Source organism: Ictidomys tridecemlineatus, chromosome 4 (genome assembly GCF_052094955.1).
Source record: "Ictidomys tridecemlineatus isolate mIctTri1 chromosome 4, mIctTri1.hap1, whole genome shotgun sequence".
NCBI lineage: Eukaryota > Metazoa > Chordata > Mammalia > Rodentia > Sciuridae > Ictidomys > Ictidomys tridecemlineatus.
The window spans coordinates 129,015,719-129,031,505 of NC_135480.1; the positions used below are offsets into that span (position 1 = coordinate 129,015,719).

General features: G+C 32.9%; 2 protein-coding genes across 4 annotated transcripts in view; one reads left to right on the plus strand and one right to left on the minus strand.

The window, feature by feature from the left end:
- Positions 1-4,085, minus strand: part of LOC120889777 (uncharacterized) — a 50,535-nt gene extending 46,450 nt beyond the window's left edge. The window contains exon 1 of the mRNA XM_078044966.1: positions 3,966-4,085. Within this exon, the coding sequence (XP_077901092.1) occupies positions 3,966-4,085 (120 nt within the window). The remainder of the gene's footprint in view (positions 1-3,965) is intronic.
- The window catches only part of Gkap1 (G kinase anchoring protein 1), a 56,937-nt gene that overhangs the window by 2,128 nt on the left and 39,022 nt on the right, over positions 1-15,787 (plus strand). For all 3 annotated transcript variants that reach the window (XM_005340912.3, XM_005340913.3, XM_013365498.4), the window contains exons 3-5: positions 6,908-7,166; positions 7,977-8,120; positions 14,206-14,283. In XM_005340912.3, the coding sequence (XP_005340969.1) occupies positions 6,951-7,166; positions 7,977-8,120; positions 14,206-14,283 (438 nt within the window). In that variant the 5' untranslated portion in view covers positions 6,908-6,950. The remainder of the gene's footprint in view (positions 1-6,907; positions 7,167-7,976; positions 8,121-14,205; positions 14,284-15,787) is intronic.

The following is a 15,787-nucleotide window of genomic DNA, read 5'->3' on the forward strand; positions in this document are numbered from 1 at the left end:
GGCATCTACATTATATCTCTGTTTTTGATCAGGCTAACTGGTTGATAGTGCTAGTAGAAGATGAGTGTCTTTCATCTTCTAAAGATTTTTCTGAAAAATAAAATCAGCTTTGAAATGCCTTAATTGTGATAACCTGAACTGGGAGATCTTTTGTGAGGTCATAGTCTACAGGGATAATGTCATAATGGCAGTGGTCCTCCAAACTTCTATTAAGTATGAGAAAACCAGCTATTTAGAAATCCTGCTGCTTGTAGTTTAGGGTGTTCATTTTTAGAAAACAGTTTACTTAAGTATGTGATGAGTCCTTATTCTTTTAATGAAATACTTTAATACCAAATATGCATCCTATACAAATATGTTTTCTAAACAAAATTAGTTGTGGTGACGATTAATTGGTAGAAAGGCATTTATCCTAATGAAACACTTTGAACTGCTAATAATCGTTGTTAATTTACACTGGTATTGTGTGAATAGAGGATGATCTGTAGTATGCTTTGCATAGGTAATTGTTCTTAGGGAATATAAACTTGCAAAACCACTCATAAGTAATTGTTCTTAGGGAATATAAACTTGCAAAACCACTAAATTCAACAAATTTATCTTCTATGTGCTAGGTTCTGTGATATTTTGTTAGGAATAGGAAGAAGAAACTCTTGTTCAGAATGTTGATATCAGGACCATAAGGGGGTAGGCACAGTAGATAATTTTATAGGAGTCCAAATAATTGTAGTGTATGGAAATATTATAGAAGAGGGAATTATTAACTTGAAGGGCAGGTTAGACAGTGCTTCATAGAGATGTTAGCAACTGAGCAGATTTTGAGGAATAAATAGAAATGTTTTTTTGTTTGTTTTTGTGGCACTAGGGATTGAACTCAGGGCTATGAACATGTTAGGCAAATTCTGTACCACCGAGCTTCTTCCCCAGCCCTAGAAACTTTTTAAGTGGAAGAGATGGAGGGCATTTAGGTAAAGAAAATAGTGTATAGACAGGAATAAGTAAACTTGTCCTTAGGAAATTCTAAATAGTTGGTTTTCCTGGAGTACCTATTAAAAAAAAAAGGAGAATTGCTATAGAAAGCCCTAACATATGCCACAATATTTAGTAAGTCAAATAGTTTAGTAATTCAAATAGTTTTAGGATCCTGAATACAAAATGTAGACTTATTTATACTTTTGACATTATTGAAATCACTTTTGTAGAAATTAATAGTTTTTACTACTTATAATTAAATTATAGACAATAATAAAATAATAAGATACATTTATATATGATGGATGCATATTTAAAATTATGAATTTATTTCTTTTGAGTTTTTACCCGAAACATTTCTGTTTTTAAAATGATTTGTGAATGTCTTTTGTCTTCCTTCAATTTCTTACATTAGCCTTGAAAAAAAAAATTTATTTTTTAGAGGAAAGATTTATTTTTTGGTTTTTGGTTTTGTAGTGCTGAGGATCAGACAGGCTTTGTGTATATTAGGCAAGTGCTTTGCAACTGAGCTGCATCCCCAGCCCTGAAATTAATTTTAAAATGAGACTCAAAGGGAACAAGGGGAAAATACAAAATAATCATTAAATATCTTGACCAAAAACCCGATTTTATAATATTTTTAGTAATATGTAAATATCTATTTAATATATATGAGGTGTCATATTTGTAGACCAACATAGTGGCTTAGGGGAGATCTGCTAAAAATTTGCAATATATGTCCCATTAAATAGGAATATGTAAATAAGCATGTAAGTATCTGAATTTTTAAAAATGTTTTTTTTTAGTTGTACATGGACACTATACATTTATTTTATTTTATGTGGTGCTGATGATCGAACCCAGTGCCTCACACATGCTAGGCAAGTTCTATACCACTGAGCTACAACTCCAGCCCCTAAGTATCTGAATTTTAAAGACTAAGTGTGTTGAAAAGAGAAAGAAAATAGAGGAGGGATAAGAGCTGTATTTGAATCTATCCTAATATCTTTTAGATATAACTAGAGGTGGAGATGCAGTTTAAGATAGACTGAAGAATGTTAGCCTTTGTCAAGCCCTGAAATATGGTACCTTTAAAAAGCCTGATATCTTCATGATCCTTAGGTATTTAAAAAAAATAACAAAAGAATTCCTAAATTATATGACAGCTCTTTTTAAAATCTTAAAAATTTGTTAATGAAGATAATATTCTCTTAAAGTTTGTAACATAATTAATCTTTTTTTTTTTTTTTTTTTTGGTGGGGTTACAGGGTACCAGGAATTGAACTCAGGGGCACTTGAGCACTGAGCCACATCCCCAGCCCTATTTTGTATTTTATTTAAAGACGAGGTCTCACTAAGTTGCTAAGCAACTTGCTTTTCCTGAGGCTGGCTTTTGAACTCACAATCCTCCTGTCTCAGCCTCCTGAGCCACTGGGCATAATTTGTCTTTGACAGTTGATCTCTATCATTTGACTTTTGCATTATTAACATAAAGAACTGAAGGCATCTCATTGTCAATTCTGACCTATAGTTGCCCTTTCTAAGTTTTACACAAGGCAAGAAAATCAATATTGCATTTATTACACTATGCTTATCTTTTTCAATTTGGATGTACATGATAATTTTCCCTTACAGAGATGAGAGGATTTTCTTTTTCTTTCTTTTTTTTTTGTTTGTTTTTTTCATACAAAAGTAATATGATCATTGTTGAACTTTTTGGAGAAATAGTGAAAAGTATAGAAAGGAAAGGAAGCCTAATGAGTAAGCTCATGCATTTCTTTGTTCTTTTTGGTATGTGAATTGATAATACACTCATTTAGAAATGGGAATTTATTTGTATATTAAGTTATATTTATTTTATCTAAAATTTACCTTTCCCTCTCTACAACTTCTGAAGTACTGATTAGGATGGATTTTGACATGGTGATTTTTTTCATAGCTTTGAGAGAGAAGATGAGTTGTCTATTTATCTTTTAAACTAGAGCATGAAGCACAAGTTTGAGCCTTTCTAGTTATATCATTCCTATCCCTTTAACTGCAAATTTCTCCTTTTACGTATTACCCTTTACCAGCTAATGTGTTTTTAACACTTTGGTTGTTGAGCCTGGTATATATTTCCCAGAAAAATAATTTTGCCTTTCAAGTGTTTATCATTTGTTTTTTCCTCAGGTAACAGTCTTTATTCTAATGCTTTCTTTTTCTTTTATTTCTTTTCACTCATTTGGGAAACATTTTATTTATATACTGTGTGCCATTGTTTAAGATTGTCCTGTGATTCTTGGATTTCAGGTAAATTGATGTTTTGCTTAGGTGTCATCTTAGGTACCTTAGGTGTCCTCTTTAGGACTTTTGATTTTAGGTAGTGCCTGGCTGCTAAACTATTATTCAATGCTAATGCCTATGAACTTTTCAAAAAGATTAAAGTCTTGGTTTCTAGATGGGGTAGATGTTCGTTTAAGTTTCAAAACCCTTTTTGCAATAAGAGTCATACATTCTTAGTTATATTTTTAAAATTTTAAAATCTTTTCCAGATTTCTAATGAGACAATGCTGATTGCTTCTGTAAATATAAAATCTTAAATTTTAGTTTATTTAATAAAATATACAGTTCATATATATTTAATAAAATATACAGTTCATGATTTTAGACTTTTAAATTATGATTTCTTCTGAGTCTCCATTAAAGTTTTGAGTAGATAATAAAAACAAACTTTTTGTTGCCTTAATAATTCAGTGATTTATAAGAGTTGAAATTGTTTTTAAAGAATCTAAAAGGTGTTTTATAAAAACATAACTTGAAGTTTCTTGTGATAAAATGAGAAGATTTCAAGTTCAATTGGATTTTCTGATTTTAAAATAATGACAAACTAATGGTCAGAAAGTATATGCATTGTTTGAGCAGTCACCTTGCAACTAGATTTTATACTAAGAGATCATACCACTACTAAATGGGGAAGATATCAACATAGAGAATTAGGACCCAAGTTTGCTCACTAGGAGATTTTTGGCTCCCCTGTTCCTTCCTTCTATTCCTTGTAACCATGTCCTTGATGTTTGAGCACCTGGAACATAAACTCTCCAATAGGCCTTGGCTACCATGAAGCAGAAGTGCATTCTGCAGTTACCTGATTAAGTAGATAGGGTTTGGAGCATTTCCCTTGTGACAATTAACACAACTGAGCTACCTACTGGCAACTACCAGGTGAGGCTCTTTGCATCAGAAGGTGACTAGCGCAGAGGCTGTGTCTTTCCAGGGTTTTCCTTGGCTGCCTGAAGGTCTGAAGGAAACTGAGAATACACTGGTTAAGGAAACTGCCTTGTATCACAGAAGGAAGATTTCTGTGAGCTTTGGATAATTGTCTTAGAGTAGACATTTATGAACATTTAACTCATGCAGAGCAACCCAAATACAAAATTCACAATTTTGATATAGTTTCTAGAATGGAAAAAAAATTAAATTATACTAAAACTAGGTTATACTGCAGTGACAACCTGAAAATCTGAAAACTTGCTTTCTTGCTCAAGCTACTGTCCATTACTGGTTAGTAAGGGTGCTTTTGTTCATTGTAGTTTGACTCTATCACATCTGGCCATTGGTGACTCCATCTCAATATATGCTTTCACAATCACAGAAGCAGGGAAAAGGGAACACTGTGAACCACCAACTTAAAGCTTTTTAAAGCTTATATTTCATTGGCCAAAGTAAGTCATGTGTTCATTCCTGGATTTAACAGGAAAGTGATATATAATTCTGAATATTTGTAAGCACTAATAGAGCTGCCTCTTGCAATTTTTAACCCTGTTAAAATTAAATCTAGTGGTAGTTGAACAGTTGGGTGGGCTTATTGTATGTACCTAGAGTGCTAAAAGCAACTAAAACTTTATGTAGGATAATTTTAATAAGACATGTTGAAGTTGAAGCAGAATTATTTTTTTCCACAGTGTTTTTGAGTCTCGAATTTCTTTTTAATTTTTTAATATTTTCTCCCTTGTAATAATTTATGAAGACCTTATCTCATACTTGTAGGAAAGGTTTAAGCCTTTCCTACAGATATGTCATAATATATCAGTGTGGTGTCGTCTCTGTATATTGTGGTGTTTTCTCTTGACTTACATATTTCTGGATACAGGAACAGTGTGGGTCTTTATATGGCATTAGAATAAAAATATTTGATTTAATGACTGCTACAGCACATCTTCAAATATCAGCTCTCAAGATTTTCTTTATTATATTGAAGAAAATTTAAAGATTTCCAAATATTTTTCTGGGTTCTTAAGATGAAAGATTTAATAATATATGCTTATTTTTGTTCTCTCCTGAAAACATACAAATTAGAGTGTGTGGTTAGCTTTCAAAATGGACATCAGTGATTCTTACCTCCTAATAGTCACCTCAGCATAATCCTCTCTCATATTGAACAGTAGACTAGTGACTTGTGAGTAATAAGAAATAGATGTGTAACAAAGTGGAATGACAGCAGCTAGTTCAGATATGAACACTGTGACTCAAGCTAGATATGATACAAGTATAAGGAAAGCAAATAAATAAACACAAAAATCAAAATGGTAGTTATATGGATGGTGGCAGTAGAAAAATGCTATTAGGGAGAGGCATAGGGGTTGATTGACATTAAGTTGCTTGGTACTTTGAGCATTCATGTTTTAAAAGACTGAATACTTAAATTTTTGTATACCTATTTTAAAATAACAAATTTTTGAGTTGCATAATCTACTAAAAGAATCTATGCTGGGACTGTATAGTGGAATAGCATATGCTTGGCATGGGTTCAAATCCAAGCACCTCAAAAAAGTGGTGGGGTAGCTGGGGCTGCGTGGTTGGGGGGGGGAGAGAGAGAAGGAAAAGGTAAGCTTCAGCAAATCAAGGTTCTTCTGGTCCTGACTCTCCCACTAAGTTTTAGAATGATTTTAGGCAAGTCATTTAATCAATGTAAATTGCATTTACTATATTTGTAAAACTAAGTAATTTGTCTTAGAAATTTACTAGGGGGCCTTTATTCCTTCCAAGTCTAAATAAAAGTTTCTTGAAATGCTAACAACACTAAATAAAACTACACCTACCTTTGCTTGGATTAGTAGGGTGCACAGAGATTGGTAAACTAAAAGCTAATGTGAAAGCCAGTTTTGAAATTTTTTTTTAAAAGAGAAAGAGAGGAGAGAGAGAGAATTTTTAATATTTATTTTTTAGTTTTCGGCGGACACAACATCTTTGTTGGTATGTGGTGCTGAGGGTCGAACCCGGGCGGCACGCATGCCAGGCGAGTGTGCTACCGCTTGAGCCACATCCCCAGCCCTTGAAATTTTTGTTGTAGAGGGAATTGAAGCTCTTTATTTTGCTCTCAATTCTAAGCCATTGTCTCTTGAATCAAATGTTTTGAATTTAAGTATTTTCAACATATTAATGTTCTTCTTTATGCCTTTTTAAATTTACTTGAAAGTTGAGGGTAAACATGTAGCTGGACTAATGATCTTTGTGTACGGTAAAAAATTATATTTCTCCTTTTCCATTATAAACCATGTTGATTTAGAATATTTTTCACTAAAGTGTATATATTACATCAATATTTAAATGGGATGAAAAATTATTTTTTAAAATTCCTAGATGGAAAAATGGACACATATTACAATGGTTATCTGGGAAATATCAATATATCATTTTTCTTTTGTATAATTTTATATTATTAACTTAAGTTAAAAAGTGTGTGGACTGGGGTTACAGCTCAGTGGCAGAGCGCTTGCCTCGTACTTACACGGTACTGGGTTCAATCCTCAGCACCACATTAAAAAAAAATAAATAAATAAAGATATTTTTTAAAAAGTATGTTATTGCCAGTGGGACTGTGGGTTTAAATCCAAATATTACTATGACATCAGGAAAAATGTGTGTACATATATTTTATGCTTTTGTCTTCCTACAGGAATTATTCTTGATAGAAGTATTTTAAGAGAAAAATCTTTATCATGGCCTCAGCAGTACTTAGTTCTGTTCCCACTACTGCCTCTCGTTTTGCGCTGTTACAAGTGGATAGTGGCAGTGGTTCTGATTCTGAGCCTGGAAAAGGCAAAGGTCGGAATACTGGAAAGGCTCAAACTTTGGGAAGCAAATCAACTACAAATGAGAAAAAGAGAGAGAAAAGAAGAAAAAAGAAAGAACAGCAACAGAATGAAGCAAATGAGGTAACAATTGTTTTCTTAGAGACAGCATCATAAGGGCAGCTACTGTCTCGTTTACCTGGGTATTCATAGTACCTGATCCTTGGGTACTCAATAAATATTACTTGAATTGATGGATGTAAATTTATGAGTACTTGAAGTCAAATGTAGTGAACATTTTTAAATGCCTTTTTTTCCTGTCCCTAGAATCTTGCATATGCAATTCAAAAGGCCATTTATTTAAATTTTAAAATTGTATTTTGAACTGTATTGTTTTACATTTTCAAAGCATGATTATTTTACTGTTTTCTACCCAGTATACTTCTCTTCAGTAAAGAAGAATCATTAAAACTGTGATAATATAGAATAAATCTATTTTCACTTAGTCATTTTATCTGTAACTACCAACATTTGAAATCACAAAGATTTGAATTACATTTCAATTTACAAAGATTATTAAAAAAACACAGATAATGAATGGGGGTGTAGTTTAGTGGTGCAGAGCTTGTCTAGCATGTGCTAGGCCCTGGGTTCAATCCCCAGCACTGCAAGAAAAATAAAAAAGTAAATCACCTTAAATTAGTCAGTCATGCTGACCCATACCTATGGTCCCAGATGCTCAGGAGTCTGAGGCAGGAAGATCACTTGAACTCAGGAATTCAAGGCCAGCTTGGGCAAGACTGTCTCAAAAAATTAAATTAAAACAATTTTTAATTAAACACAAATTATTTTTGTTTTGTGAGTTACCACAATGAGTAGCGAAGTAAAAAAAAATCTTTTTAAATTAAAAAAATCATTAATCAGGATATAAGATATTTTGTGTTTGTTTTATAGCTCAGGAATCTTGCTTTTAAGAAAATTCCTCAGAAATCCTCCCATGCCATTTGTAACACGCAACATGAGCTTTCACTGTCAAACACAGTACAGAAGGATTCACGTGAAGAAAATTGGCAAGAATGGAGACAAAGAGATGAACAGGTACAGCTAAGTAAATAATTTTGCTCTATTTTTCAGTGATTTGGAGAATTTTTAAGATGGCAGTGCCTTTGAATCTTTATCATCATTGTTCTAAGAAGCAGTTTGTATTAGATTAATTCACATGTGTTTGCTACTTTTAATAGATTTTTAAAAATATAGAAAAGCAGATTGATCCATTTGTTATTTATGTTAGTTTTGGCACTTCAAAGCAGTACTATCAGGTGTTTTTTTTTTTTTTAGTTTGGGGGCATTTTTGGTGCTAGGGATCAAACCCAGGACCTTGAGCAGGCAAAAACACATACTCTACCTCTAGCTACATCCCTAGCACTGTGTATATGTTTTTTTTTGGTGGTGGTTGTTGTTTTTAACTCATCTGCTTTTTGATGAAGGAGAGAGAGGGGAGTAGAGGAACAAGATTTAATTATTTTAAATTTAAAAAGTCATTTGAAGAGCCAGAGATCTCTTGCTAAAAATACCTAGTAACAGCTTTGTGTGATAAGAAGGACTTTGAGGGTAACTTCCTTTTTTAACCTTGATATAAAAATGTTGATGACATTTGTTTCTTTGACCTATTTACATGACATTTTGTTCTTCTGTATTATTATTATTAAATATCACTAATAGCAACTACATAAAGTAATTTATTAAGACCAATAATTTTTTTGTCATGTGCAGGAAAATAACAGACTAAGCCTGGAATGTACTCTAGGAGATGCTATATGTGTAGGAAATGAAAGGTTTGTTTATTTGCTTATCTATTGTTTGATCAATAGGGAGTAGATATTGTTCTAGCAGATGTTTGGTCTGTTAGAGTGGCTATTCCTATCTTTGGATATTAGTTCTAAAAGAAGTAGACACTTCTGTAGTAAGCTTTCATCATAAGCTATGTTAATTATATCATTTTATTTAAGATTTTGAATTGCTTTAGGCTCATCATTATAAGAGTTAGTTATTACTATAGAGCCATGCAGTAATGCTGTTGACTTCTTCAGACATTGATAAACTGGATAAACCATCTTGTACTCACTGGTATTATCTGTTGTAGTTATCTGTTGTATTTACAACAGATAATAAAAGTCATTGTACTTTTAATAGGAATTATTTCTAGGGGTTGATTTCTTTTTTTTCCTCTTATACCACATTCATTGTGACTAATTCTTATTTAAAGTGTTAATGTTGTAATAAGTTACTTTTTTATACAGTAGTAGAATCTACCAGTGTCTTCAACAGAGAGAAATTCTCCTAATGGCCTAAAGATTACTAGAAAACTAATGAAGGAAAGCTCAAAATTCACCAGAATTAATCCCATGTAATATGGGAACTTGAGTACAGATATCTGAAAATCTTTCTTCTCCTTCCTCACAATAATCTGGTAATTCTAAAAAGTAATTAAATTGATTTGACTCTGACACTATATAAGGATAGCATGCAAGGCCCAGGAATTTCTGCTGGGTATACTATTTATGGGTAATGTAGGAAGACCTGGTACCTTATTTAGAAGTCTCACTTGGAGGAAAATAATCAGGGTCATAGAACTTGGGTAATTACACTGAGAGGTGAAGAAGAGATAGGGCGGGCCTGGAACCAATAGACAGTATACCACTTGGAATCCATTTTACTGTGAGGAGTCAGAGGAGTCATAGATTTCAAAAGTAGCTACATTTGGAGGAACCAGGAAGTACCTGTACTAGGCAAAAAATATACAGTATGTGGGGTGTGTTCTTCCTGACACAGTAGGAAAACAGCACTATAAGAAATTTCAAGTATAGAGAGCTGAATCTAACAAAAAGCTTTGCCTGATATGTGGTAGTTTATTTCAAATACAAAAGGGAAATTATTCCAAAACAAAATCTATTCCTAAATCACTAGATTGGTAATAACTAAGCCTCAGCATAAAATCTGAATGAGGAATTAAGGAGCAACCAGTACTAGTCAGTAAAGAAGCATCCATTCTACCTTAATAACAATATTGGATCTTGGTTAATCTCATGTCAGCTAAAGAAAAGTTTCTGCCACAAAATAGGAAAAGAACATTGTACTTAGCATCCAGATGGGAAAACATAGTCTGGAAAAGATTTTCTGTAGGGAACAGAAATTAATTTTAATAACAATCAATGGACTAGCACATTTTATAAAAGCCAAGGGGATAGTTATATAACAAGGAAAGATAAGATAATGGACTGAAATGAGTTGATGAGAAACAGGAGTTGAAAGGGAGATTGGTGAATTTAAAAATTTAAGAAATAAGTAATGTAAGATTTTAAAAACTTCATTACAAGAACTAAAAAACAGAGTATACCCAGAAGAAAATTGAGAGTAGTATGAAAGAAAATTTGTGATAAATTTTGCCAATTAAAATTGACATGAGGGGGCTGGGGATGTGGCTCAAGCGGTAGCGCGCTCGCCTAGCATGCGTGCGGCCTGGGTTCGATCCTCAGCAGCACCACATACCAACAAAGATGTTGTGTCCGCCAAGAACTAAGAAAAAATAAATAAATGTTAAAATTCTTTCTCTCTCTCTCTCTGTCCCCCTCTCTCTCTCACTCTCTCTTTAAAAAAAAAAAAAATAAATAAAATAAAATAAAATTGACATGATAGATGAGAACACTGAAATAAAATCAGAGGAACAGTTAGTGTTCCTAAAACCAATATAATGAAGAAAGGTATTAAAAGATAATGTTGACAAAAATTTCTTCTTTTTTAAATTGTAGATAGACATGATACCTTTATTTATTTATTTTTATGTGGCGCTAAGGATCGAACCCCCGTGCCTTACACATGCCAGACAAGCGCACTACCACTGAGCCATAAACCCAGCCCGACAAAAATTTTTTTAAGCTTGATTTAAATCTAAGCTTGAAAAAACTAAAGCCAACTTTAAGTCTTTTCAAGTTTTTTTAAATTTTAAGAATGAAAAATAAGGAAATACTACTGTAAATAATATACACTGAAGAAAACAGCTTGCCTACAATGAAAAATCAGACTTAATATTTTATTTAAAAAAATTTTTTTTAGCTGTAGATGAACACAGTGCCTTTATTTATCCATTTTTATGTGGTGCTGAGTATCGAACCAATAATTTTTATTGAACCCAGTGCTAGGCAAATGCTCTACTACTGAGCAACAGCCCCAGCCCCTTATTTTATTTTTAATTTGTTCTGTTTAGTTATATGTAACAGTAGAATGTATTTTGATACTGTACATACAAGAAGTATAACTTCCAATTTTTGTGGTTGTACATGATGTAGAATTACACTGGTTGTGTATTCATACATGAACATATGAAAGTTATATCTAATTCATCGTACTGTTTTTCCTAATCCCATCCCCCTTCCATCCCCTTCGTTCCCCTTTGTTTTTTTTTTTATATTTATTTTTTATTTTATTTTATTTTTTTGGTGGACACAATATTTTTACATTTTTTATGTGGTGCTGAGAATTGAATTCAGTGCCTCACGCATGCTAGGCGAGCGTGCTACCACTTGAGCCACATCCCCAGCCCTCATTCCTCTTTGTTTAATCCAGTGAACTTCTATTCTTCCCTTCCTCCACTTTTTGGGAGTTAGCATCCAAATATCAGAACATTTAGCTTTTATTTTTGGGGGATTGGCTTATATAACTTAGCATGATATTCTTTAGTTCCATCCACTTACCAGCAAATGCCATAATTCCATTCTTCTTTGTGGCTGAGTAATATTCCATTGTGTATATATGCCACATTTTCTTTATCCATTCATCTACTGAATGGTACCTACATTGGTTCCATAGCTTAGCTGTTGTGAATTGAGCTTCTATAAACATTGACATGGCTGTGTCACTGTAGTATGCTGATTTGAAGTCCTTAATTAAAAACCGAGGAGTAGGATGATTGGGTCAAATGGTGGTTCCAATACAGGTTTTCTGAGGAATCTCCATACTGTTGAGTGGTTGCACAAATTTGCAGTTCTACTATCAATGTATGAGTGTACCTTTTTCCCCCACATTCTTGCCAATATTTGTGTGTGTGTGCGTGTGTGTGTGTGTGTGTGTGTGTGTGTGTGTGTGTGTGTGTATTGCTAGGGATTGAACCCAGGGCCTTGTGCATGTGAGTCGAGCACTCTACCAACTGAGCTATATCCCCATCTTGTTACTTGTGTTCTTGATAATTCTGACTTGAGTGAGATGAAATCTCAGTGTGGTTTTAATTTGCATTTCTCTAATTGCTAGGGATGTTGAACATTTTTTCATATATTTGTTGACCATTTGTATTTTTTATTCTGTAAAGTGCATTTTCAGTTCCTTTGTCCAGTATTGATAGGGTTTTTTTTGTGTGTGTATATTAAGTTTTTTGTTTAAAAAAATTTCTTTTTAGTTGTAGATGGACACATTATCTTTATTTGATTAATTAATTAAATTTTTTTTGTGTGTGCTGAGGATCGAACCCAGTGCCTCACACATGCTAGACAAGTGCTGTACCACAGAGCTATAACCCCAGCCCCTGGTGTTAAGCTTTTTGAGCTTTTTGTGCAGCTCTGTGGTGCAGGCGGCAAAGATTTTCTCCCATTCTTTAGGCTCTCTCTTCACATTGTTGTTTCTTTTGCTGTAAAGAAGCATTATAGTTTGATACCATTCCATTTATAGATTTTTCATTTTGTTTCTTGCACTTTAGAAGTCTTGTTGAGGTATTCAGTTCCTAAGCTGACGATGGAGAGTTGGGCCTACTTTTTCTTCTAGTAGGCACAGGTCTCTTGTCTAATGCCTAAGTCCTTGACCACTTTGAGTTGAGTTTTGTGCAGGGTGAGTGATAGGGGTTTAATTGTGTTTTGCTACATATGGATTTCCAATTTTTTCAGCATCATTTATTAAAGAGTTTTTTTCTCCAATGTATGTTTATAGTGCCTTTGTCTAGTATGAGATAACTATGTTTATGTGGGTTTGTCTCTGTGTGTTCTATTCTGTACCACTGGTCTTCATGTCTGTTTTGGTGCCAATACCATGCCATTTTTGTTAGAATAGCTCTGTAGTGTAATTTCAGGTCTGATATTGTGATGCTTCCTGCATCACTTTTCTCACTAAGGATTGCTTTGATTATTGTGGGCTTCTTTATTTTTCCAAATGAATTTCATGATTGCTTTTTCCAGTTCCATGAAGAACATCACTGATCTTTTAATAGGAATTGCATTAAATCTGTAAAGTGCCTTTGGTAGTATGGTCATTGTCAATATTTATTCTGCCTGTCCAAAAATATGGGAGATCTTTTATTCTTCTAAGGTAGGAAGGGAATTCTAATATACTAAGTACTGCTTTTATGCCAGGCAGATACTATGCTAGGTATTCCATGTGTATTGCAACTTTAAATCCTTAGAACTACACTGTAAGGATAATATTTCAATTTCCTCTTTATATGTGAGGAAAATGGAATCCACAGAAGTTCTATAAGTTGTCCAAAGTTATAGCTAGCATGGGTAGATTAGGAATTTAAATTTTGCATCTCTGAGATCTCCCAAAATTTAATTTTTTCCACATCACTCTCATTTCAAATTCACTTTTTATCAGAATGACTGATTACAGTGACTTTAAAAAAAAAAAAAAAACTTAAGTTTAAATCAGTATTGTTTACTTTTATACTGAGTGTACAGTTTAGTGGTAGAGTATACACAGGCTGTGGGTTTTGTCTGTAGTACTCGGAAAACAAAGTAAATTTAAGCTCTCAATTGCTTAATTATAATCAAAGAGCCAGGTTTTTTAATTTAAAATTTCCATTTTATTCAGTTTTTATCATTCGTTTAGAATCATCTACTTTAATATTGAAATTCTGTGAGTTAATGTGAAAAATAGTAATGATGTTTTATAAGACTTCTATCTTTTAATACGTTCTCCTGCCTACTAACTTATTTTAGTTAGTAGTATTAGTCAGAATGTAAGACATATTGGAATATAATCATAAATACCCTTTCCATAATTAAATGTCAGAAATATGGATTAAAAGTTTAGCGGCAGATGGAACCACTAGTTGTTTTCTTGTCCATATTGTCATGTTATGATTCTTTTACTAACAGAATATAATACTATCATCTCTTTATTGTGAAACTTTTTTTTTTTTTAGCTGACATCTGAAATGTTTGAAGCAGATCTTGAGAAGGCATTGTTGCTAAGTAAATTAGAATATGAAGAGCACAAAAAGGTATTTGTTTACTTATTGATTGAGATATTTAAAAAGTTTTAAGTAGTTGAAGGCTAGGACTGTCCTTCTGAATTTTACATAAAAGTTCTGTGTTGGGGATATAACTCAGAGATAGAGTGCTTGCTTAGCATGTGTGAGGCCCTAGCACATGTGAAGCCCTGGGTTTAATGCCCAGAATTGCAAAAAAAAAAATTAAATAAATAAATAAAATTAGATTAAGATTGTCCTGAATATTCATCATTGCAAAAATATTATTATTTTAATAATAGAATTCTTCTTCAGGTTTTGAGAGAATGTAAACATGTTGACTGTTTCCTCTAATGATATAGAATGCTTAAGAGTTCTTCCAACCAAAGTGAAGAAAGAAAAGGAATGAAATTCACAACAGATAATTTATTTTAGTTTTAAATGAACATAGACTGTAGGTACATTTAGGGAGCCCCTTGGGGTTGTAGTATGGTGACAGAGATTCAATCCCCAGCTCCACTATCCCCTCAAAAAAATATTTAAAAAGTTTAAGTAGATGAAAGAACTACAGTACTCTAGTCATCTATTAAGAGACTTTGCCAGAGATACACTACTGTTAACTAAAGTAAATGGGACATCATTCTGACATATTGGCTTTGTAAACTCAGCATTTATCACTGAGGTTTATTTATTAAATTGTACGCTGAAATGCATCTTATACCTTATGACTGTAGAAACATTTAAGTAAAAAGTAGTATCAGTTCCAGTTTCTATACTTAAATTCAGCATTGATTGTCTTCATATCATTTAACATTCTAGTCTTTGACATTTATTCGGATCTTGATGGTTCATTAAAGTTATTTAACTTGTGGTTATTCATTGGTTGATCATAAATGGGCCCTGTCATGTTTAGGTCTTTTTGGCCATGATACTATACATTAACATCTTTATCCAAGATGAAAGGAAGAGAGGAATTAAAATTCACAGCAGGTGATTTTTCTGCTTAATCATAGTTTAGTGGAAAAGATTAAAAGTTGCTAGTAAAGTGCCCTTTGGGGGCTGGGGTGTAGCTCAGTGGTAGAACCCTTGCCTAGCACGCGCGAGGCCCCAGGTTTGATCCTCAGCACCACATAAAAATAATATATTGTGTCCAACTACAAATAAAAAATAAATATTAAAGAAAAGTGCTCTTTGTATAATGTAGGTATTAGTTTCATTTTATGTATTTCTATTCCTATTATTTCAAATAATCGAGAATGACTATAACCTTTATTGTTACCTGTTCACACATAACAAACAGGTAACTACAAAAACAGATACAGCTCACTTTTATTGTGTTTAATCATTTAAATGTACTTTCAGGTTACACTGGAAAGATCTTCCTGTATTGCTCCTTAGGACATAAAACTTTATCAAATAGGATATTTTCATATGATTTGCTGCTGCTTAGATAAATGAGATTTCAAAGGTAAAAGAATTAGCTATATTCTTAGAAAAGGAATAGAGTAAATGGTGTTGATAAATATGGTGCCAGCCA